This window comes from Rhipicephalus microplus, chromosome 5 (assembly GCF_043290135.1).
Source record: "Rhipicephalus microplus isolate Deutch F79 chromosome 5, USDA_Rmic, whole genome shotgun sequence".
NCBI lineage: Eukaryota > Metazoa > Arthropoda > Arachnida > Ixodida > Ixodidae > Rhipicephalus > Rhipicephalus microplus.
Window position 1 is genome coordinate 8,760,654 of NC_134704.1, and position 23,503 is coordinate 8,784,156.

Consider the following 23,503-nt stretch of genomic DNA (forward strand, 5'->3'; position numbering starts at 1 on the left):
TGAACGCAGCTCACGAGAGGGGTGAGCGAGCATGACCAACAATCGTGTTGCGATGAGAATTACGTGCGCCGCTGCACTCGCGCTTTTTGTCCAAAGCTGTTGCGCGCTCAGTTACGCCGAATGGCGCAAAAATGTACTGAGCTTCAACCCCGGCGCACTGCAGCCTCAATGCAAAAAAGGTGAGTCGCTTGCCAGGGAATCGGCATCGCAGAATGGAGAACCTTTCAGGCAGATGAGTACTATAGCGTTGCTGAGACGGAACAATATGGATCGAGAAAAGAAGCACTCAAGTATAGCGCTAAGTGGCGCAAGGCTGGGCAAAAGTGGAACGGGTGCACAGTTAGCTGGGCCTGCCTTGGCTAGGCTTTTACCTTCTAACCTCTCTCTTGCGCATACCTTGTTATACTTTATTATAATCGACTGATTGATATGTGGGGTTTAACGACCCAAAACCAGCATCTGATTATGAGAGATGCTGTAGTGAAGGGTTCCGGAAATTCCGACCACCTTTTAAACACCATTATTGGCTATTGGGTGCCACACGCTAAAGCTTCCCATCTGTAGAAATGCTGGGCGGTGATGGAGGACGTGATGCTGATTATAATTTTTAAATCGACGACACACGGCGACTCCCGAGACGAACTTGCTCAATGAGCTTAATCTTTTATTGTGAAGCTACTTTTCGTTTCAAAAAAAAAAATCAGTCACATGGTGCACAAGTACACGAGTTCCTCCTTCAAGAAAGCGAAAAATAAAGTAATAATGAAATTGTCAAGGTGGCGCTCTTTTCATTGTCGCAATCAAAAGACCGAATCGATACGTGCGCCGTCCTTCTTAGGTTCTTCTGCGTGACTCCAAAAACCGCGAATGCCATCATACGGAGTTCTGTGTGAGTCGCACACTTTTTAAAATGCGAAGCTGGCATTTCTTTACAACTTTATGATCACGATATTTCCGAGCATGAACAATAATAATGACGAGAAATTCCAGCGCAGGCCTTCAGGGCTACGCGTAAACGTTACGGTCTCCGAAGAGAACGCAGGAGTAATGAAAAACCGTGGATGCGCTCGAATGTTCCGAACAGAGTCAAGCCCCAAATATGATTTTATCAGTTTATTAGATCTCTTTAAAATGCACGAGAAGAAACATTCCAATTCTTCAATATTTTTTTTTAATCTTGATCAAAAGCGAGTTGATTTTCGCATGTGTGCTAAATACCTAATAAGAAGAGACATGCCAATGATCGAATGAGGCCACCAAAAGAAAATGAATTGACTACAAGTACACTGTGCACAACTTTGAGAAAATTCGAAAACGTGCGAAAAAGGTTTTGCGTCACTCATGCGCGCAATGCGCTTTGTGACAAAATCAAAGTTGTCTACTTTCGGAGCGACAGTATATATCAATGCAGATTTTGAATTTTCGGCATCTGTTGTCAAGCCTTCATGTTGCCCCATTTGTTGGCTTTATTATTTCTCGTTGACTGTGGCGCAACATGCCCGTTTACCGGTGCTAAACGCTTGCTATGTTCCCAGCAGTGGCGGCGGAATACCACTTCCCTACCAAAACAATCAGAGGAAGTTGAGCAGTAGATAGTCGAAAACAAGCGAAACTAAACATTTCCCCTGCGCCATTGTTGTCACGACAGTGATGTTTATGCTTGCGGAAACGCCGTTAGGTGCGAACAAGAACTGTGATCATCGTAAACGCAATAACTACACCGGCGCGCAGGCGTTCACTATGTAGTCTTCTTTAACCGCTGTTTCACTCCCAGAAGACGAGCGCCTATTTGTGCCGTGTAGGAACTCAGATGGGCGACAATGACCACAGAGAGAGAGAAAGAGAAAGAAAGAAATAAATACACCCAGAAGAAAGTAGATTGAAAGAGAGAAATAAATAAAAGAAATCGACGAATATACAGTGGAAAAAAATGAAGAAACGTGAGGCAGAGAAAGATTGAGAGATAAGAATATTAAAGACTAACAAGGAAGGCCGCATAAATCTACAGTTGCTTCAGTCTTGGCACCACTAGCTTGACGCTGTCTTAACTTCTTTCTTTCATTTTATTCTGGAAGTTTTCAAGGCTTGCAACGTGAAGTTGTTAAGCTTGGTTGGTGTCATGGAGGCCCTCAGGCAGAAGTGGGAAGAGTACACGGTGAGTGCTTGCATTTGGTATACCGCTTCTTAATACTCGCTCAATGTGGCAGCTGGTTGTCATAGTCATCATCATGAGCCTATCTTATGTCTTCTGCAGGACAAAACCCAGTGACTTCCAACACACCCTGTTTTGCACAAGTTGTCATGATTTGTAAATGTCGTTGCTCCACCTAACTCTGCGGCGCACTTCCCGCTGCTGGCGTTCGCTCGGCGGCGCTGACTGTCAGTTATAATCTCTTTGCATGACGTCATCTACTCACAATATTTAATACCTGCTACCCTTGTTTTTTTTTGTGTTGCTTGGTGATTTGTCGCAAACAACTGGTTCAAGGGGATCTCACATGGTACTGAATTTATTCACGTGCAGAACTGCAAGAAAATTTTAATGCGATAGCAGGAATTCCAGCGTCGGCGTTGGCGTCATTGGTTGTAGGCGAAAAATCAACGTCTTTTTCTTCGACCCAAAGATAAAAAAAGATGCAAATAAAATCACTAATAAAAATTTCCACTTCCGAATGAGGATCGAACCCAGACCGTCTGCATTCTGCATGACAAGCATGTGTTCTGCCACGGAGTCGCAATATCTGTTAAAACAGCTTGAAAAAGCACACAGTATAAGAATGTCATGTAGTGGAAGGTGGCGTGACAGAAGCGTAGAAGCTTGCCAGGCGTCAAAAGATGTGACTTGACCAACGAAGGGGTGCACCCGCATATCACAAAGCGCTCAGACATATTTAATCCTCATCGTCAGCAGAGAATAGCAGCTCAAGTTCGCATGTTGTCCAATGAAGTTCACCCTTCGCTGATATGCAAAAGGAATAATTAAGCACTTAGGAACCGTCCTTGCAGTCTTTGTTAATAGGTAGCCCGTTTCTCCAATTTACTTGCCTTGCCCACGGCAAGTTATGTTGTCCACATTTCTTTCTTCACAATTACGTTGATATCTGCTAAAGTTTCCTTGATATAATTACCTGCCAGTTATGATTATTATTGTGTATAACAAATAAACAGCCTAAATGAGGAACTGCTGCCTTTTTGTTGTTTCTAAATGCTCGTAAAACACTAGATTATAGTTCACGCATTATACATGCGACCATACCCCGCTCCTCATCAGAGCGTACTTTCAACAGTGCCTTTCCGAAGCTGCAAAACACTCAAAAAGTTCTACCGAATTTTGAAAAAAAAAAAGAAGAAAATAACAGCCTTGGTATAGACAGAGCCCATATGGGGATGTTTAAAAAAAACAAAACTATAGCCCCGCCGCGGTGGTCTAGTGGTTAATGTACTCGGCTGCTGACCCGCAGGTCGCGGGATCGAATCCCGGCAGCGGCGGCTGCATTTCCGATGGAGGCGAAAATGTTGTAGGCCCGTGTGCTCAGATTTGGGTGCACGTTAAAGAACCCCAGGTGGTCGACATTTCCGGAGTCCTCCACTACGGCGTCTCTCATATTCATATGGCGGTTTTGGGACGTTAAACCCCACAAATCAATCAATCTTCAAAAATAGTTTATTCAAGCAGCTATAAGTGAAAAAGAACTTAATTTATTGAAAATTATGCGCAACTTGGAACTCTCTTATTCCCCTACACATTCACACACGCACGTGTTCATGACAACGCCCCACAAACAGCGCTCTTTGTGGGGTTGTTAGTAGAGTGCGGTTGTGAATTTGTATGTCAGTAAGGAAGCTCTAAGTTGTGTTTAGTATTCGAGATGACATATTACAAACTTTAGCCAAACGGCAAGCTCTATCGATCATGAACTTAAACTACATCGTTGGTCATTGGTGTTTTTTGTAAGCGGAGCCGTTCGAGGTATTTAACATTGTCAGCGCCACATCAAAAACTAGGTAATGACTGCCGTAAAATAAGCCCAAATGTCATGCACAAATTCGATCAAAAACTCATGCACAAGGGCCGTGCTGGAGACAACAAGTGTAGACTTGCCTTCTTCAATGCTGCAACCCTGAAGACCCTGAAGGCTTCACTTGCATCCTTGAAGAAGACAAGTCCGGTTGTCGACATGTCGGCTTCAGTACACCCACCACTGTTAACGAATTTTTCGTCCTAAGCTTCCCCTGTGCACTAGAGTAAATGCAGTAGAGTAAATTGAATAACTTGTGCAAAACAGCAGTCGTATGTCCGACCTTTTGCTCACAGATGTCAAAGAGTTGTTTTGCAAGCTTGACTCCGTTCGGTGCTCATTTATCGTTAGCTAAGCTTGCCAAAGGGGAACTTTATGAATGAATGACACTAGAGTGGCGCGGAGAAAGTGGCAATTATTTTGACAAGATAGTTGCCGGAGCAATTCTGTTTCGACCTCTCTAATGAAATGCATAATTTCCCTAGGCACGTTGCCCGGGTCAAAAGATTTCTGCATGTGCACGCGTCAAAAGGAGTGGCATAGCGGGACGCCCATCAGGATATCAAGCTACGTAATTCACTATAAACGCGATGGATCTAATCTGCTAGCTTATTACACCTGCCAGCATATTTTTTGGCAAGATATAGATATATATGTGGTGTTTAACGTCCCAAGCCACCATATGATTATCAGAGACGCCATAGTGGAGGGCTCCAGAAATTTCGACCACCTGGGGTACCTTAACGTACACTCGAGTCTGAGCACACATGCCTGATGACTGATTGGCTGATATGTGGAGCTTAACGTCCTAAAACCACGATATGAATGTGAGACACGCCGTAGTGCAGGACTCTGGAAATTCTGACCACCTGATGCTCTTTAACGTGCACCCAAATCTGAGCACACGGGTCTACAGCATTTTTGCCTCCATGGGAAATGCAGCCGCCGCAGCCGGGATTCAACACCGCACCTGCGGGTCAGCAGCCGAGTACTTTAGCCTTCAGACCACCGCGGCGGGGCTATTTTGGGGCAGGGGTTTAACGTTAAGGTGTGCACGAGTTGCTGTTGGTAAGATGACCCTGTCGGTGAGTGTGCAACTCATGCGTCGCCCGATGCCCGAACGCAATGGTTTTATTGCGATAGAAATTATATGGACACTCTCGGCTGGATTTTGCCACCGGCGTTGGCGTCGACGTGGGCTTGGCTGTCACTCACCGTATATGTATACGTATCTATAGATATATGAATATACAAGAAAGAAAAAAAAATCCAGAATAAGACTCTCACATGCTGAATTGAACGCGGGTCCCTTGAATCGTGAGTGTGAGGTATTAACCACTGAGCCACAGAGGAGCACGTTCTTCAACGTTCAAACGGCAAGCTATCTATATCTACCACTTACCGTTGCTGACGGGCATCTTGGGGGAACTATCATGTTTTTTTAGCGTTGCCAGCAAGATGGCGCAATGAGCGCACGTAGCAACATCACGACGCGGTGGTCGCGCTCTCATTTCCCAGGCGCACTTTGCCCCGCAACGAGCAAGGGGTCGGCGCTCACTCTCGCGCCCTTATCTCACGGTAGGGAGGATCGTACGTCTCGGCTGGCGTTCTGCTTTTACCAAAACGATTCTGTTTTAGTTACCGGGCACACAAAGGTCACTCGCGTCTCTCATAATCAAATGGTGGTTTTGGGACGTTAAACCCCACAAATCAATCAACACAAAGGTCACTGCAAGCACTGCAGTCTCCGTTTGGGAAAAGCGCGTGCTTTCAATAAACAGCGAAGTAACAACTAAGACGCTTTTTCGCGTTCATCTGTGCCTGAGTGTACGTTTCGTGCGTCATTTGGGCGTGATAAACGCGGGGCACCTTTCTGCGCGTGATCTTCCAATTTGTTGCTAGAGCGTTCATTGTTTCGCCTTTGCGGCAAAGCTGTGACTTTTTGGTGCTTGCGTACCTGGGAAGTCCCAGAGTATGCCTATAGGTTTGATATATAAGCTTGCTCTGGAAAACGAAGACAAGCAAGGGCAACTAAAAACTTGCCCAAATCTTTCAGGATCGCCGAACCCTACGGTATGTTCACGCTGCTCGACAGGCGAGAGACCTACCCGCCGCAGTGGTCTAGTGGCTAAAGTACACGGCTTTCACTCACTGTTCGCGGTATCGAATCCCGGCTGCGGCGGCTGCATTTTCGATGGAGGCGACAAAGCTGTACGCCCGTGTGCTCAGATTTGGGTGCAAGTTAAAGAAGCTCAGGTGGTCGAAATTTCCGGAGCACTCCACCGTTACACGCTACATATCAATCATCAATCGAGGCGAGAGACCATTGCACCATATGCGCGGTGACCAGCCATGGGCAACCTATTACTGCAGCTACCGTAAAAACAGTCTCTGCATTGGAGGCAGTAGAAGCCGACATCGTGCTCGTCATATCTGTTAAGGGAATTGATTGCGTCTTGTCCGATTCCAAAAGGGTGCTCACGAACTTTATGATGGGCTGTGTTGGACCGATCGCGGCCAACATCCTCGAATATTACCAACCAAGCGATAAGATACAACTTGTGTGGGTGCCCGCTCAGGCGGGAATCCGGAGAATGAGGCGGCTCATCGTGTAGCCCCTGGTTTATCATCCGAGAGGTGGACCCCTCAGCCCTAGACTTTCCGCAGGAAGGGATCATCACATATAGCGAAATTACCGCTTATTACAGACAGAACCGCAAAACATACATATCGCCACATACTGATATTACAATGAAAGAAGCTATGATCTAGATGCAAATTCAAACAAATTATTTTCCCAGCCCCAATCGGCTGTCTAAAATTTACCCAGAAGACATGAACGATACTGCTGACATCGCGGCTGCCTGAGGGCCACACAAATCACATTTTTTGGGGGGGGAATGCGAGGGGAACCCTCTACCAAAGACATTACTGCCAGCTTCCTCCCTCAAGGCATGGGAGTCACTCCTCTTGTCGAGTGACTACCGGGTTCAGGCAGAAGCGGTTAACTGGGCCGAAACAGTCGTGGCAACCTATTGGCCAACACCATTAGCACCATCGGCACGCTGAATTAATTCAACGACCTCACTTTTCAATAAAGTTAATTCTCTCTCACTTATTATACCCGGTGTATTTCAAGAAATATTTCTCAAATTTTCAAAAACCGGGAAATGCGATATTCGCTCGCTGCCTTAAAATGGAGTTTTCTGTAGCGCCCGGTGCATCTTATGATTAGAAGGTTTAAGTAATTAACGTCTTAAGAAGGTTTAAGTAATTAACATTCAAATGCGAAGCATTTTCTTGCGTACTGCATGCACATTGACTATCTATCTATCTATCTATCTATCTATCTATCTATCTATCTATCTATCTATCTATCTATCTATCTATCTATCTATCTATCTATCTATCTATCTATCTATCTATCTATCTATCTATCTATCTATCTATCTATCTATCTATCTATCTATCTATCTATCTATCTATCTATCTATCTATCTATCTATCTATCTATCTATCTATCTATCTATCTATCTATCTATCTATCTATCTATCTATCTATCTATCTATCTATCTATCTATCTATCTATCTATCTATCTATCTATCTATCTATCTATCTATCTATCTATCTATCTATCTAGCCGCCTACGTCTGCGTACTCTCGTGATCACCCCCTTGACTTGGTATGAACCAGAACTTGTATGGGAGGGTAAGATGGTTTGATAAATACGACACGCCGGCCATGACATGGATACTGTTCCAATTCCATCGCGTGCGTCGTAGAACATTTTCCACCAGGCAGCGGCACATACCCGAGGGCGGGCATGTTCCACGGAGGGTAGACACTTAATGTGTGACCCAGAAAGGGCGACAAAGAACACAAATTGGTATTTTTAACGCGTGAACGTTAAAAGAATACTGACATTGACATCGTCAACTCCATGAATGCAAAGAATAAATGTTGATGTCCAAGCAGGAATGGCAATTACGGCATTATGCCTCGAAATCAAGTATTCTGCTTTTCAAATAGACCCTAATGTTCGTGAAACGTCAACTGTGGTTGCAGTGTAAACGCTACACATGTTATCTTATGGTACAGCCGTCACGTCAGGTTAACGTCAATTGTTGTAAAGCGCTATCCACTAAAGCTGATTAATGTAGCAGCGTCCAAAGCTACCCTCCTCGTGAGCACCAGCGCTTCATATCAGCTTACTACTTCTTGTGTCGCTATTAATCATCTTGCTGTTGGTAATGTTACGCAGCTGTAAACAACTGGTCATATGGAACATATGCGCCTGTTAACATGTATTTTTGAGTGAACTTATACATATTGTGGGCAGTCGTTATGCGCTTCTTCTCATATATGCATTACCATAATGATGATCATCCGTATGGGTCTCTGTCCTCATCTTCATTGGGTGTCACAACAATCATCAGGTGTATGCGTGCTCTGTCTCAGACTGCCCGTTCGCTGCTGAGCCCTTGGGCTAAATAAACGCTTTCTCAACCCAGACGTCGTACGTGGTGGAGGTGGATTTTCGATCCTAGGTCCTCTCCCACCTCGCTCACCTCCCTGGAGCTTCGTTCAGGCCGCCGTTTGCCCCCACTGTTCAGCAGCATGCCACAGAAGGAGCCTGCCGGTGTTGTTGCCATTTCTCCCGCACCATCTTCAGCCGCGCCTCCTGTTTAGGCACACAGCCACCAGCGTGATCCCCCTCTCTGCGCCAGTCTTCGCAGGGAAGACGTGGAGGATTGGCTCGATGAGTACAGTAGCGTGAGTGTTGCTAATCACCGGGACGAAAGCGCCAAGCTCCGTTACGTCCCTTTTTATTTAACTGGTGTGACGAAGACATGGTATTTTAACCACATCATCGACATACTCGACTGGCCGACCTTCGAGCAGCAGCTTCGTCACGTTTTCGGCACACCGGCCATTCGGTCCGCAGTCGCGAATGGAATCCTCGACACTCGCCAACAACATTCCAATGAGTAGCACACGTCGTACATCGAGGACGTCTTAGCGCTCTGGTGGCGCGCCAATTCATCTATGCCGGAGTCCGACAAAGTACGCCACATTTCGAAGGGTAGGTCCTGTTGCCTTCAATGCCCTGGTCGCTAAGAGCCCGGCTACCATCGCCGACGTCGTCATGACATGTCAGCGTCTCGATACTCTGGACTCGATTCGTCTACAACCAGACATTGGCGAACATTCTAACGGACCTCTCCGTGACCTCATAAGAGACATATTGCGTGAAAAGCTGCAGAACATGGATTTCTCACCTCCTTCACCACGTTCTCCACAGTCTACTGAACCGGCATTACGCGACATTATCATAGAGGAACTGACATGTCTGACCTTTCCTGCTCACGCCCATTAACCCACGTCTCGGCGCATACGAATCTACGCGCAAGTCGCTGCCACGCCTCCCAGCGAAGTAAACATGACGTCGCTGGTACCATCGTACGCGCCAATCGCTGCCTCTTTCCCCCTCAACTTCCTTTCGGTCCTGCCTGACGCTTCCTCTGCACACCTGACCGCACTCTGTTCAGGTACTCCGAATGCTTTATACCTCCCCACTGGCGCTCATCTCACCCAGTTTGCTATTACTGTGGGTATTACCAACGCCGACTAAATTTCAAGGCCGAAAGGCTGCCGCAGTGACGTCAGAGGGTGGGGGCCCAGTTACGCCGCGAATGCGGCGGAAAGCCTGTGTTTTGTTCGCGTTTTAGGAGAACCAACGCTCCCGCTCTCGCAGCTGCTGCGGCTTGATTGGGCCGAATAAAAGATGTGGAAAAAAAGTCTTATTGGGCATGCTCAGTTGGGCAACTGGGCCCCCAACCTCTGACGTCACTGCGGCAGCCTTTCGGCCTTGAAATTTAGTCGGCGTTGGTATTACGGCTACATTTCTCGTTTCTGCCGCAAGCGCCAGCAAGACGAGCATCGCGGTTACTACATGCGTGAATGAGATACTTCGTCCTATTAAGGTCAACGCCGTTCATCGCCTCCTTACCGGTCTTCATCTCCAACCGCATCGAGTGCATCATGGAACAGCCGGAACAGAAGACGCCGTTCACCTTCACCCGTTTGCCGTTCCTCATCTTCACTTCAGCCTGCCTCAAATGCCACTGCCAGTCATTCGGAAAACTAAGTGATGCAGTTTTTGTGGGGAAAACTGCATTCCAAATTAGTACTGATATTCCTACTTCAGGCCCGTGCAACATGATTTCGGTGGTAGTAGAAGGAGTGTACGTGGATGCTCTGGTGGACACGGGTGCGGCACTTTCTGTCATGCGTGTTGATTCAAGCCAACGTCTCAAAAAAGTGATGGCCTCTTTCGATGGACCCGCCTTGGTTGCTGCCAAGGGGTATACCGTTCGCCCTTCCGCTTTCTGTACAGCCCATGTTTTTACTGATGGTATCCAACATCACATTCAGTTTTCCGTCATGACTGACTGCTCTCATCAATTAATTTTAGGGTGGTGTTTTCTTTCTTCTGCCTCCGCGGCTATTTGCTGCGGCCAACGCGTCATCCACTTTGTCGACATGAACTGCACGCTCAACGACGACACCCAGAGGCCACTCCGTCTGACAGTGGCGCACGATACCGAATTATCGCCAGGTCAAGGATAAATTGTAACTATTGCCTCCAAAAATATCGACCACGGTGACGTCTTGGTCTCACCATCCTTTAGTTGCGTCGGTAAAGGCATCGTTCTCGCTTCCGGTGTAATTCGTTTTCTCAATGGCTCCGCACTTGTCACCGCCGTGAATACAACATCCGAAAAAATTCTACTTCTTCAGAACAAGACGCCGACGCCCTTTCGTGCTGCCCGCTGCCACATACCCAGCTCAGCATCCGTCAAAGTTAGGCCGTCACTTCTACCGCAGTACCCGCGCTCGCCTCAATAGACCAGCTATTCTCGCAGGAAAAGTGCACACTTCACTCCTGCCAGTTGTATAATCCGTACAGTAGGCGTATTAAGGACCAAATCCCAGGAGCTTCCCATCCACCTAACGTGGGGCATCATCGCCAACTCCTGCGATTCAAGCTGGAAAAGGAGTTCTGTACCGTCACATCTACCACCCTGATGGTCAATGCTGGGTTCCCGTGCCACCACGCTCTCTTCGACTTGACTTGCTTAAAGCCTTCCACAACGACGTGACTGTCGGAAGTCTTGGTTTTCAAAAAACTCACGACAGCATTCGAAGTCGCTTCTACGTGCCTGGTATTTCTACTAGCATCGCGCGCTACGTAGGTTCCTGTGTCCCATGCCATGCAGTGTCGTAAAATCCAGACATCTGCACCGGCCGGGCCTCTAAAGCCGATCGCGTGCCCCACAACGCCATTTGAGGTTGTAGGTATCGACCATTACGGCCCTCTTCCTGTCACAACTACTGGCAAACGATGGATGGTGACCACCGCAGATCACCTGACACGCTACGCGGTGACAACGTCTGTGTCAACTGCCTTTGCTCCGGAAGTTGCCGAATTAGTTCTGCACGCCATCATTCTGCGCCACGGCGCCCCTTGTATCTTGCTGAGTGACTGTGGGAGGGTGTTGCTGTAAAGTACTAAATTAAGTATTCCGCGCATCTGGAATAACACACAATACAGCTTCAAGCTACCACCCTTAGACCAACGGTCTCGCCGAAAAATTTCACCGTAGTCTTGCTGATATGATAGCCCTCTACATCAGTCCAGACCACAAAAACAAACATACCATTTTCCCATTTCTCACCTTTGCCTACAACACGGCCGTTCAGCGCACTACCGGATATTCGCCGTTCTACCTCGTTTAAGGACGTTCCCCTACTTTCTTCCTCGACGTTTCCCTTTTCAACACCGACATCAACTCGTCTCCGTCTTCCAGTCAGGAATGCATTTCAAGACTAGTGCGGTGTCGCAATCGTGCTCGCATTAACACGGGAGCGCGACAGAAAGATCGAAAAGTCATTTATGACGCATCCCATTACCTTGTATTCTTCCGACCTGGTGATGAGGCACTCCTGTTCGCACCCATTCGTACACCTGGTCTGTCTGACAAGTTTCAGCCACACTTCATTGGGCCTTACGTAGTTATCGAGCAGACTTCGCCCGTTAATTATCGTGTGACCCCACTTGTCATCCCAACAGACCACCGTCACCGCACCACAGAGATCGTGCACGCGAGTCACATGAAGCCTTTCAGGCGACGCTCTCTGTCACATGGCTTGCTACGGCCAGGTTTGCCGCTTCTATGTGGTGGGAATTAGTGTGGGCATTCATTATGCGCTTCTTCGCATATATTCATTATAATCATCATCATTATCCGTCTGCATCTTCACTGGGTGTCACCAAAATCATCATCAGGCGTTTGCGCGCTTTGTCTCAGATTTCCCGTGCGATGCTGAACCCTTGGGCTGAATAAACGCGGTCTCAATCCAGACGTCATAATATCTTTAGCGCTACTTCGTGACGTTTCGCTCAATAAAATAATTTCAACACAAACTTTTCGTGCACGTGCTTCACATAACATTGGTACCCAAGGTACATAGAATCTGCCATTTGTTTTTTTAATACAGCAGTTAGGTGGTTATGTCGAACGGAAGAATTGAAGTTCTTCACTCGAAGAACCTATGCTAGGCTTGAGACATAGAGAAAGCGGCCCCTGGTAATATTGCGGTGGAAGGAATGTAGAGTTGCATTCAGTTGAATTTTACTACGTCATAATAATGGAGGCTGTTCTTTGCGTACCTCAATGCTGTGATGCGTTCTTCTTTCTGTCAAGCTCGATGACTCTTGTGGTCAACTCTATAGCTTTGTTGAGCCATTGACATAAGATGGCGTAAAACAGAAGTGAACAAATAAAAAGTGGGCAACTATCTCCTTTTACCAAAGATGTGTATTTTATTTATTCGTGTCTTTCATATTCCTCAGGTCTTTCCTCAATTTGTCGTGCCAATATTCCCCAGCTCTTGTCTTTTACTAAAAATCAAAGCTTCCGTTAACAAGCGTCTCAAGTCAAGCTGAAGCACATTGTTAAGTCTCAAAAGTTTTTTTATTTACTTCTTTTCACTTTTTCTTCCAGGCAGTGCCATGCGTCAAAGAGTTCTTATCACGGTCCTTTCCGGATTTCAGTGAAGAGTGTTCGATGAGTGGAATGTACGGAGACGTGAGTGCCGCCTCTTCAAAAGTTTTCGTCCGTGCGACATTTCACTCGCAATGGAGGCCCTTATTTAACAAAGTCAGCGGTAGCAATAATGAGTTACATGATAGAAATTTTTAGCAAGACAACAGCCGCTGAGGTAGTGCCAAATGATGCATATGCTTAAGCAGCACCAGAAATGATTGTATATGCAGAACCAAACAATGATATGCTCATGATCATCTCAGTGACGTAAAGAGATGCAATGGGCATTGAAGGATGCAGCATAAGGGAGCGGCATGTGCAGTGAAATTTTGTGGAAAGAAAAAAAAGAAAGAAAAGAGTGAAAGGAAAGGAGACTGGAAAAGGCCACACTAATTCTTTTTACATTCTTGGAGGCTCTCTCTTGTCTCATGGGTGACATCGTCCTCATCATCGCGACCATCGATACGCTCAACATCGAGATTAGCAGCATGCGCGAGAAGGAAAGGCTCAATCGAAAAGTCTTCATTGATTAAGACCGCCCAGTCCTCTTGGGACTAATGAGAGAATAAGACAGCGGAAACTGAGAAAATTAATATGTCTCAGTTTTTCTTGTCGTTGGCTGCAGCTATGGTAATCTTAATAGCACAGAAACGGTGGGAAACCAAAAACTTGCATTTTTTTACCTATAATTCGCTCTTTCCAATCAACCATGAGTCGGTTGGCCATATCGCACAACCAAACACCTCTTTCACAACTGTAGAGGTGTTAAAAAGCATTGCATGCGCAACCAAGTGTTGCTGCTAAAGAAGCTGGATATGAACGCCCATTCATATTAATGCATACACACAATGCACAAAACGCATGGTGAATTAGAGGGAAAGTGTTTTGATAACTGTTTACATTGACGAGGAACAGTCAGTGGGAACACAGATTTTCAGCAGTATCACGCAGCATTTACCACATGCTGTGTGAACGCGCTATGACGGCAATAATCTGAGAGACTGGTAGGTACGCAGTCTCCACAGTGATATATCCGGTACTCAGCAATGCGCTGTTTGGTCTAAAATGTATTTGATTAGGTATTCAATTCTTATCAGCGGGCATTGATGAGGTACCTGACCTAATTTCCAAAGGAGTTCTTGACGGGCAAGTTTGTACATGATACTGCGTGCAAACAGTGCAAAAGCGGTACTGAGCAGACGTAACACACAGCGCACGCGCTAACAAACAAATGCGCGATTCTACTGTGTCGGAAAATGTATACTCAAAGCAAAAACTAAAAACAAAACACAATAATTATTTATGACATGGTCACAGTGATGAAATACACCGAACTTCCGTCACGAGTCAAGACATCACATTTGACTTGGCAAAACGCTGTTTTCTGTTCTTGAAGCCCGATTTAGGGTTCGCTGACGTAGGTGTTCCCTTTTTTTATATATGAATAGTTTCATCTATTTCACGCTCGATACGATTTTGATATGCAAAAAAAAAAAAAAGAAAGACAGCCGCTGGAACTTCGACAAGCACACAGGAGGACTGACAACAACCTTAGCACAATTTCGATATATTGAGGGCACTTCGCGGTCATTGAAGAGTGCAGTGCAGCCTCACGAATAACAATGAGCTGCCAAGGTACTCCTTGTTGAATGCTTGAGAGTGCACGCACGCTCTCTAAGGCAGTCGCTCAGGCAGCGGCTGGTTTGCACCGTGTTAGAACGGTCACGTGACAAAGCAATGTACGACATTACAACTTGATTTGAAAGGTGCCCAAAGTACAAGGTACTTGATCTTTAACGACTAAGAAACACGTGCCCTGTAGAAGGCGCCGTCGATGTCTGTGACGTCACAGTGAGCTGGTGCTGGAACCTCGAGGCGGTGACGACACCTGCATTTTCTTATTTGCATGTTTTCCCACTTACCAGGCGTTTTCTCGTGCCAAGTATTGTGCTTTTGTATATGCGTATATTATAAGGGCATTTTTCTAATACGATAAAATTTGTTAGTGTGCGAATAAGTGCTGGTCTCTAATCACTGAGGACAGGAATTGTGAAAGGCTTAGGGCACTTAGGGAGTAAAACGACTACGCGCTATATACTCTTGTCGGACGGGATACGGCCACTGTTCTTATGCTTGTAGCAGTAACAAGGAAATAAAGCTAATCGTACCTCCAGCATGCCGCGCGTTCTCTGTGCCCCACATTGTGCAGGTGACCTCGACTCAGTGGGAACGGCAATCTGTCATGCCGCTGGACATCGCCAAGGCTACAGCATTTATTTTTTTCTTTACGGAAAGTTTCGCACACTATGAACAATAAAAAGAATACCGTGACTATACATTGTTGTCCCAGCTGAGTACCCCTTCAGACTAAAACGCAGCTGAATGGCATTACGAAAAAAAAAGTAAAGCAAACCCTGTGGAATGCGATGAAAATTCAAGGACTTGGCGCATTTTTTAAAATTTTATACACTATTTTTAACCCAGAGTTCTCATCAGTTGGACTGAGTATAAAGGAGGCGCTGCGCTTGTAATGCCGAAGAAGCGATACAAAAATGTATTTTTTTCGTCACTTTCTTTACTGAAATTAAGGCAAAAACCTTAGATGAAGCGAGAAATTTGACCGTCGGTGACGAGGGATGCGAAATATCATAAATCACGTGATGACGTCCCCATATAACGTCACCATGACTTCACATAATGCAAAACATGTGTGACGTCGCACAAAGTTTTGGCGTGAGGTCATCGCGATGACCTCCCTCAGGCGGTGAACAAAACCGGAAAGAGAATGACCTCAAGAGAAGGCACTTAACAGTGGAATGTGCCTCGTGTTCCTCGCTTTCCTTCTTTACACCTTGGAGAGGAAGACGGCTTTCGAGTCGTCTTAGGTCAATGTACACTGTGAGTTTTTCATGTATAGGCGACAGGCACCTGGTTTTGACAATCAAGAGCCGTCTTCAGCTCCAGCGCTCAGCGCCTTACTTTCGCTATTCAGTGTCCAGCGTGACACCGGGCGCATTATCCGGAGTGGCACTGCATACTGGGACTAAGGAGGATTAAAAAAAAAAAAAAACTGTTGGTGTGGAAGCTCCCACAATATTTTGCCAGAAAAGTAAAGACAGCTTTTGCCGGCCAAAAATCTCGGAAATGCACTCTTTTCTGGCAGTGCCCAGTTACAGATCAAGTGGCTTGATCTGTTGTTGTAAGTGCTACGTTTATTATAAATTCGAAAGATATTTGTTCCCGACAAAATAACACAAAAGTAAAAGCATCGGTGACTTAGTCTCCAATAATATTTACCTAGCATTCAAGGCTAATAGGACTACCACAAAGGCGCACTTGAAGCACCATCCGACCCGAAAAAGTACCGCAATAAACTCGTCGGGCGTGCGAAAAAAAAAAAAACACTCCATCTGAATGGTCAAGCGCCAACAGTTCATCATGCCCCTAGTAAGATGGCGGCCACAGCTGTCATCTATTGGTTGGAGCGGCTTCACCCCTGAGCAAGAATTTCCACTCCTTCGATTTTCTTTAAAGTGCTCCTTGACTGGAACCCAGTGGAGCTGCGTTGAGTACGCGCTGAAGAACCCAGGTGGTCGAAGTGATCTGGTATTCTCCGCAACGACGTCTATTATAGCCGTAATGACGCTGAGACGTTAACACCCGGAAACTAACGAGCAGCCAACGTTTAAACGCAGATGCTCTAGAAATCCGCCCGTCGCCAAAAGCTAGGTGCTCTCCTCACCAATCCATTAACTGCTATTCAGATTTGACGATTATGAGCAAGGCTTTCGGTTGAAGGCCGAAACATCGATTCTTATATTACCTTGTGCTGTTTTCTCCCCTTCATTATGTTTCTTGCTGATTATACCGGTTTCCATTGAACTCTTCATTTAAAATTTGAACTTTATTCAGGGATTGGTAGAGGCTTTTGCAGTCTCTCTGAACAAGCAGAATATTTACCGGCTCTCTGCAAATATACTGTGCTGCTTACGCGACTATACAACACGGAACATAATATATAACATCTTGGGCAACCATTATCTCATTATGAAGGATGCCGCAGTGGAGGGCTCTGGGAATTTTGACCATCCTGTGCACTTTAACGTGCATGACATCACGCAGTTCATGGGCGTCAAGCATTTCGCCCGCATAGATGATGATGATGACGGAAACATTTTTTTTATCTGAATGCTAATGAACTGCAGCTACCATGGCCAGGATCCACTCCTCGGCCTTCAGGACAGCCGTGGATTTCCATGACCGCTACACCATCGCAGCGGACAATGGATTGCCTATCGAGCCAAAAATTTTAAGAGCGACAACAATATCGCGTGGCTTTCCTCCGCTTATCTTTAGAGGTGCACTTCTAGTGGCACGTGCCTTGAAGTGATTGCAGTAAGTGCCGCTATATGGCAAGACAAGTTCTGCGTTCGAGGAAGTGAGCCGCCATTCATTGATTGACAAGCCGGAAGCACAAGCCGGAAGCTACATACTGAGAGAGAGAAAAAAAGAGAACAAAATTTTGGGAGTACTTCACCTGTGACACCAGATATTCCTCTTTCGATCAGCAGTGCATAGAAAATAAATATTCCCGCCGGGGAAAAAAAGAAAACAAGCAAGGAAGAGAGCTTCAGTAGACAGGAAATAATACCCGTATTTTACAGAGATGCAAGCAAGCACAATAAAAGTTGATATTGCAATGCACCATCACATGCTTCATATCAAGCCCACACCAGTTCTCTGTGTGTCTTTCGGATAAAAAATGTCAGTAAATTCTGCCCTTATATTTAGGAAAAGGACATCCGTAAAAATTAAATAAATCAACTCATGAATTTGGAATTTTCTATACCATCATGTGTGTGAAGAGTCTCGTACCGTTCGTGATTTATCTGTTCTTTTTCTGCCTAGAAAACAGCACTAAATAGCGCACGAAGGACTCCTTTTGTTTTGCGAAACTGACAGGTAAAGATGCCACTAGGTTGCCGAACCAATACTGCCAGGCTAAATGCATGAGGATTGCAGTGAAGATGCTTTTATTCAAGGCTCACTCGAAGGCCCGAAAAAAGGAAGAAAGCAAGAGATGGACAGGTTGGCCAGACGTGCCCGGTCGACGATAGTTATAGCGCGAGAACAAAACGACGACACAGAGACAAGAAGGACACGAAAGACACGTCTCTGTGTCGTCGTTTTGTTCTCGCGCTATAACTATCGTCATGCCATACCAACTAGCCCAAGCTGCCACACTTCTAAGTGCCCGGTCGGCTACACTGGGGAAAGGGGCAAGGAGAGTGGACAGATGGGCAAGAGAGCAGCGACGATGGAAATGATCATTAATTTCCCCGACACCTATGTGGTGACGGCACTGTATACAATATTCACAGGCATTCACAAAAGTCCGTATAGAGTACTTAAAAAACACAAAAGTGCATTGACTGCCTCATGTACCGACGAGTGATGTAGACGGTGCTCCAGCAGTATCTGCCCGGAGCGGGGCGATTGTCGCATCACATCAGAAAATCTGTTTAGTTGAGCAAAATAAAGTGCAATCATAGCAATCTTTGCAGATCCTCGGTGAAAGCCGAGAGCTTATCCCCAAATCAAAAGTCCAATCGATTTCAAGCTCTTGTTAGATTTGGAGAATGCACACAAAAAAGGGTAAGCCGATTCCGGCGTGAAGTCCAAGCAGTCCCAGGGCAAGCACAGATGCATATTTTTCGACATGTAGCCGCATTCACTTTTTGATTGTGCGCGATTTCCTTTTGTTACATCATGGCCTCCGCGATTAGCTCGGAAATGTGCCGTTTGGACAAAATTATGCTTTTGGAAACCCGCCGAATGGGATGACGCCCGTAGCAATGGCGCGTTGCCAGAGCCGATCGTGGAGGCTATGGTTCAACATGAATGAGAGGAGAGTGACCTGCTGCCGCTCTTTGTGGTGTCTTACTAATACTCCGCCGTGTTTTTGCTTCCAGTCAATTAAATGCATGATGTCACGTGAAGCCTTGGTGAGTAACTTATCGCTTATACTTTCATTCATGCACACAAAAACGTTCTCTCCACGGAAACATGCAGACTACTGCATTACGCGTATCATTTGACCTAAAAAATGAAATAAAATTATATATAATTATATTCGAGGCTGCAAATACCGGATGTAGAAATTTCACGTCTCCTTATCACAGAAAAAGTCACAGCTTTGCTGCAAAATCGAAACAGTGAATGCGACAGCAACAAATTGGAAGGTCACGCGCATATTGGCAAGCAGATCGAAGCGTTCCCCACGTTTCTCACGCAAAAATGACGCACGAAACGTACTCACAGGTACAGATGAATGCGAATAAGCGTCTCAGTTGTTACTTATCCGTGTCTGAAAAGCGCGCCCTTTTCACAAACGGAGAGTATGCAACAAGTGCAGTGACCTTTGTCCGCCTGGTAACTATCACAGAATCGTTCCTGTGAAAGCCCAACGCCAGCCAAGACGTAGAATTCTCCCCACCAATAGATAAACGCGCGCGAGAGGTAGGTAGGTAGGTAGTAAACTTTATTAACTCAGTTTCCCTCCCTACCCGAGAGAGCTGGGAGGCTGCCCTGCTCGGTTGCTCGACCCTAGAAGACCAGCGTGCCCTAGTGGCCCGAGCGCGTGCTGCAGCAGAAGCCACAGGGGTCCCGGACTAGGGACTCCTCCTAGATTTTGTAAGGGGCCGGCACTTAAAGCCGTCCCCAACTCTCTCCCGCGCGAGAGAGCGTCCACTCCCCACCTCTCCGTGGGCCCAAGTACGCGTGGGAGATGAGAGCGTGCATTCATTGCGCCATTTTGCTGATAATGCTGAAAACATGATAGCCCCTTCCCCCCCGAGATGCCCGTCAACAGCGGTAAGTGGTAGATATAAATAGCTTGTCATTTGGACATTGAAGGAGGTGCTCCTCGGTGGGTCAGTGGTTAACGCATCGCATTCACGACTCAGAGGTCCCACGTTTGATTCCACGCGCCGGAGTCTTTTTCTTAATTATTTTTCTCTGTGGCATTTACACATATAGATACGTGTACATATACGGTGAGTGACATGGAAGCTGGCGGCAAAATTGAGCGGGAGGTGTCCATATAATTGTTATCGCAATAAAGGAAACGAACTTTCTGGCTTACCGTAATCAGCGAACATTGTGGAAGTTAATATATTGCCTGTTGTAAAAAACGTTCATGGGAAGGTTAAAGGTTCAACTGGTGAGAAATCGCGTCGCTGAACAGTGAATTTTGCTCGAGACAATATTTAGGATGACCTGCCACGGAGGTTTAGTAGTTATGGTGCTCGGCTGCTGACCCGGGATCGCGGGAACGAATTCCGACCACGGCGGCCGCATTTTCGATGAAGGCGGAAATGCTCGAGGCCCCCGTGCCTAACTTTAAGGGCACATTAAAGAACCCAAAGTTGTCGAAATTTCTCGAGTTCTCCACACGAGTTTCTCGCAATCGTATACGGTGGTTTTGGAACGTTAAACTCCAACATTATTATTGGCAACGTTCGACAACTCGACAATTGTTCGTCAGGACCGCAACTGCAGCCCTGCTGAAGATCAGTATGCAGTTGTTAAAACATTAGCTCCTGCAACATTAACTGTCCAGGGATTTCTCAATAATTGGAGCTTATGTAGTACTTTGAAGTAGCATTGAATTCGACTGTTGTGGAATACGTCATTGGCAAATCATACATGTTGTACAAACACCTAATTAAAGACGCTGTTTGGCCTTTGCAGCGTTTCTCTCACAAGAACTCAGCCCGGCCTAATTAGGCACCTATCTTAAGTTAAAAGAAGGTTAAAACTTTCAGCGCTCATTTCTGGCCACGTCTAAACGAAGGTACTGAGATTAAGTGAACTGCTAATGTTCTGCTACGCAATCGCAAGTGTGCGCATTCCGTGCCTTATTCAACAATAAAAATACGAGACAGAGACACCCCCCCCCCCCATTCCTCCTCAAGCCACGCAATTAAGACTGCCACGGTTGATCTCCAAGATTGGCCGAAATATTCGTTCGTCGAGAAGGCGGTGGAGCAGACGTTTGTTTGTCTACTGAGTCCCTTCGTGATGCTTCAGAGCTAAGAGCCGACATACGAGACACCTGATGGGGCACCATTTAGACCTACTCTATGTTTGTAAACAGCGGCAGGCACCACCGACATAATGAGGCGCCTTGGACGATGTCCCGGGGGGTCACAAACAAGACTCACTGACGCGCTGGGCTCGGAGGCAGGTTTGCAGCTGCTGCGCCTGTTGTCACGTGGTCGTAGAGGACCGCGGGGAGCTTTGGATTGGGGCTGGGCCTACGCGCTGCGACGTCACCACAAGCTCCTCACTATGTCAACGGCCCTAGCCGTGTTTACAAACAATGAATATACGCTTGTTCGTTGTACGAGTCCAGTGTGCGGCGAGATACCGACAGCCAGCAACAGCGAAATGTAATTCACGCGAGTTCGCTTCTTAGTAGTCACTCCCGAAATTCTATAGAGCAGCAATACCAACTGGAACCAAACAAACAAATGGGGGGGGGGGGGGGTGTCAGGGGTTGAAATACGTTCTGCGTGGCATACTTAGTCTCCCTTTATTTATGCTTGAGAGTGCTGTAAATATTTCTGGTGCGCTTACGCATCCTTCATCCCATTTCAGTAATTCAAAATGTGATGCTTTACAATGCAGGCCGTTGTCGGAAAGAAAAACGAAGAGGCCGTGGCACCAGCATTTGTACGTTTCGAACATTTTATAGCTATTCTCGCTCACTCTATACTTGCGGTGTTATTCTACCATATCACCACAGCTCATCAGATGCGTAGTTTTGTTTTTACACAAGCGTGCATGCGTCCATATTTCTAGCGTTCTGAGTAATGTCATGATGCATGTGTTGCCCCTTTCCTGTCGCGTAATTTTCTGATTTCGTTCTCCCGCAGTGAAGTGTTGCAATTCATGCATAGTTTTTCTGTCATATGACTCTTCATCTGCCGATGTTCGGCTGCAAGCGGGTATGATTGACTCCCTACTTCTTAAATTTATTTAGTCATAAACAGTGCTACGCGACAGCATAAAGCCAATTAGGCTGATGAAGACACGGTGGTGGTGGTACACCTTAAGAATCACTAACCGTCGTATTGTAGTGGATATTGAATAGGTTCAAGAGTAACACTTCAACGCTTTTGGCTAACGCACATCTTGAATATAAAGCTGACGTGATCAGTACTTGTGCAATGCCTATTATGCGACTCACGGCCTAAAGGAAGGCGTGTGCTCTAAGTGGGTAAGCAATGTAACATGATCGAACTGGCATAGCATTGCGAGAAGTTGGACAGCCAAATGCAGTTTATATAGAATGCTGCGAGCACTGTTCATACGTGCTTGTGCATCCCTTTTATGAATAATGTACATTGACAACGACGGTGCTGCGTCTTAAACAGAATGCTCGATTTTTCCATGCATTATTAGAGTAACTAAAGCGTGACAGCTTTATTCGATGTAATTGATGAATGTGTCATATGCGTGACTTATTCTCGCAGGCTTTGTGGTCATCATGAGATGCCACACTGTGGCACACTGCTACTGTTTGTTAAGTTTGTTTGCGATAGTGCCTGCAGCTCAACACATACAGTAACTGTATTGTCTGCGAACCTACAGCGTACCGCAATGGCCAGTGAAACAATAGAAGAACAAATGCTTCGACACGAAGAACCACGCTTCATTGATACACTGTATATACCGATTCAAAAGTAAACATCTTTGACAGAATTCTATCTGCCCGGGCAAAATTATGCCAATAAACGTACTCTCAAGCCACGTTTTGTTGTCTATAGTATACAATATTAAAACTAAAAACCGACCCTACGTTTCGATGCCCATTCGGTCTGTTCTTCCGGGTATGATTGTTCGGCAGGCTCCAAAGCCAGCAACTTTGTGCCCGATCTCTCCACCGTCATTCTTGTGCAGACACGACCACACACAAAAAAAAAATATATCGACAGCTTCACGATGTTAACACCATAAAGTGAACAAGCAATAAATGCGCTAGTGCTGCCAATAGTTTCAACATTAGGCCATTTCTCGACGTTGGATTCTAAGTATTGATTTAAAAAACGCAACGTATTTCTTTACCCCACGTGTATTTTATTTTCCTCTCATGGTGGAATGAACGACTATAAAATAAAACGCTTGCAGCAAAGCATTTTCAAAAATAAGCTGCAATAACTTCTGTGATAAATAATGTCACTGTGGATCCGATTTTACTCCTTTCGTACTTTTTACAGAAGTGCCTAATCGACAACGCCCTGCCTTGAAGAAGATCGATGCACGTGCAAAGATGAGGCTTTTTAATAAACCTGCGATTCTACTAAAA

At 46.0% G+C, this 23,503-nt stretch overlaps 1 protein-coding gene across 1 annotated transcript; it reads left to right on the forward strand.

Annotated features, from left to right (window-relative positions):
- Positions 1 to 23,503, forward strand: LOC142817221 (uncharacterized). Its single transcript, XM_075894281.1, has 6 exons — positions 1 to 179; positions 2,076 to 2,155; positions 13,090 to 13,173; positions 19,104 to 19,136; positions 21,823 to 21,867; positions 23,415 to 23,503. The coding sequence occupies exons 1-6, from the start codon at positions 32 to 34 to the stop codon at positions 23,442 to 23,444; spliced, it is 420 nt and encodes a 139-aa protein (XP_075750396.1). The 5' UTR covers positions 1 to 31; the 3' UTR covers positions 23,445 to 23,503.

What these genes read in the sequence shown, in the direction of transcription:
- LOC142817221 (XM_075894281.1), top strand. Translation starts at nt 32, where the DNA reads ATGACCAACAATCGTGTTGCGATGAGAATTACGTGCGCCGCTGCACTC. An exon ending in GCAGCCTCAATGCAAAAAAG is followed by an intron (nt 180 to 2,075) that starts GTGAGTCGCTTG and finishes TTATTCTGGAAG; the next exon opens with TTTTCAAGGCTTGCAACGTG. An exon ending in AGGCCGTGGCACCAGCATTT is followed by an intron (nt 21,868 to 23,414) that starts GTACGTTTCGAA and finishes TACTTTTTACAG; the next exon opens with AAGTGCCTAATCGACAACGC.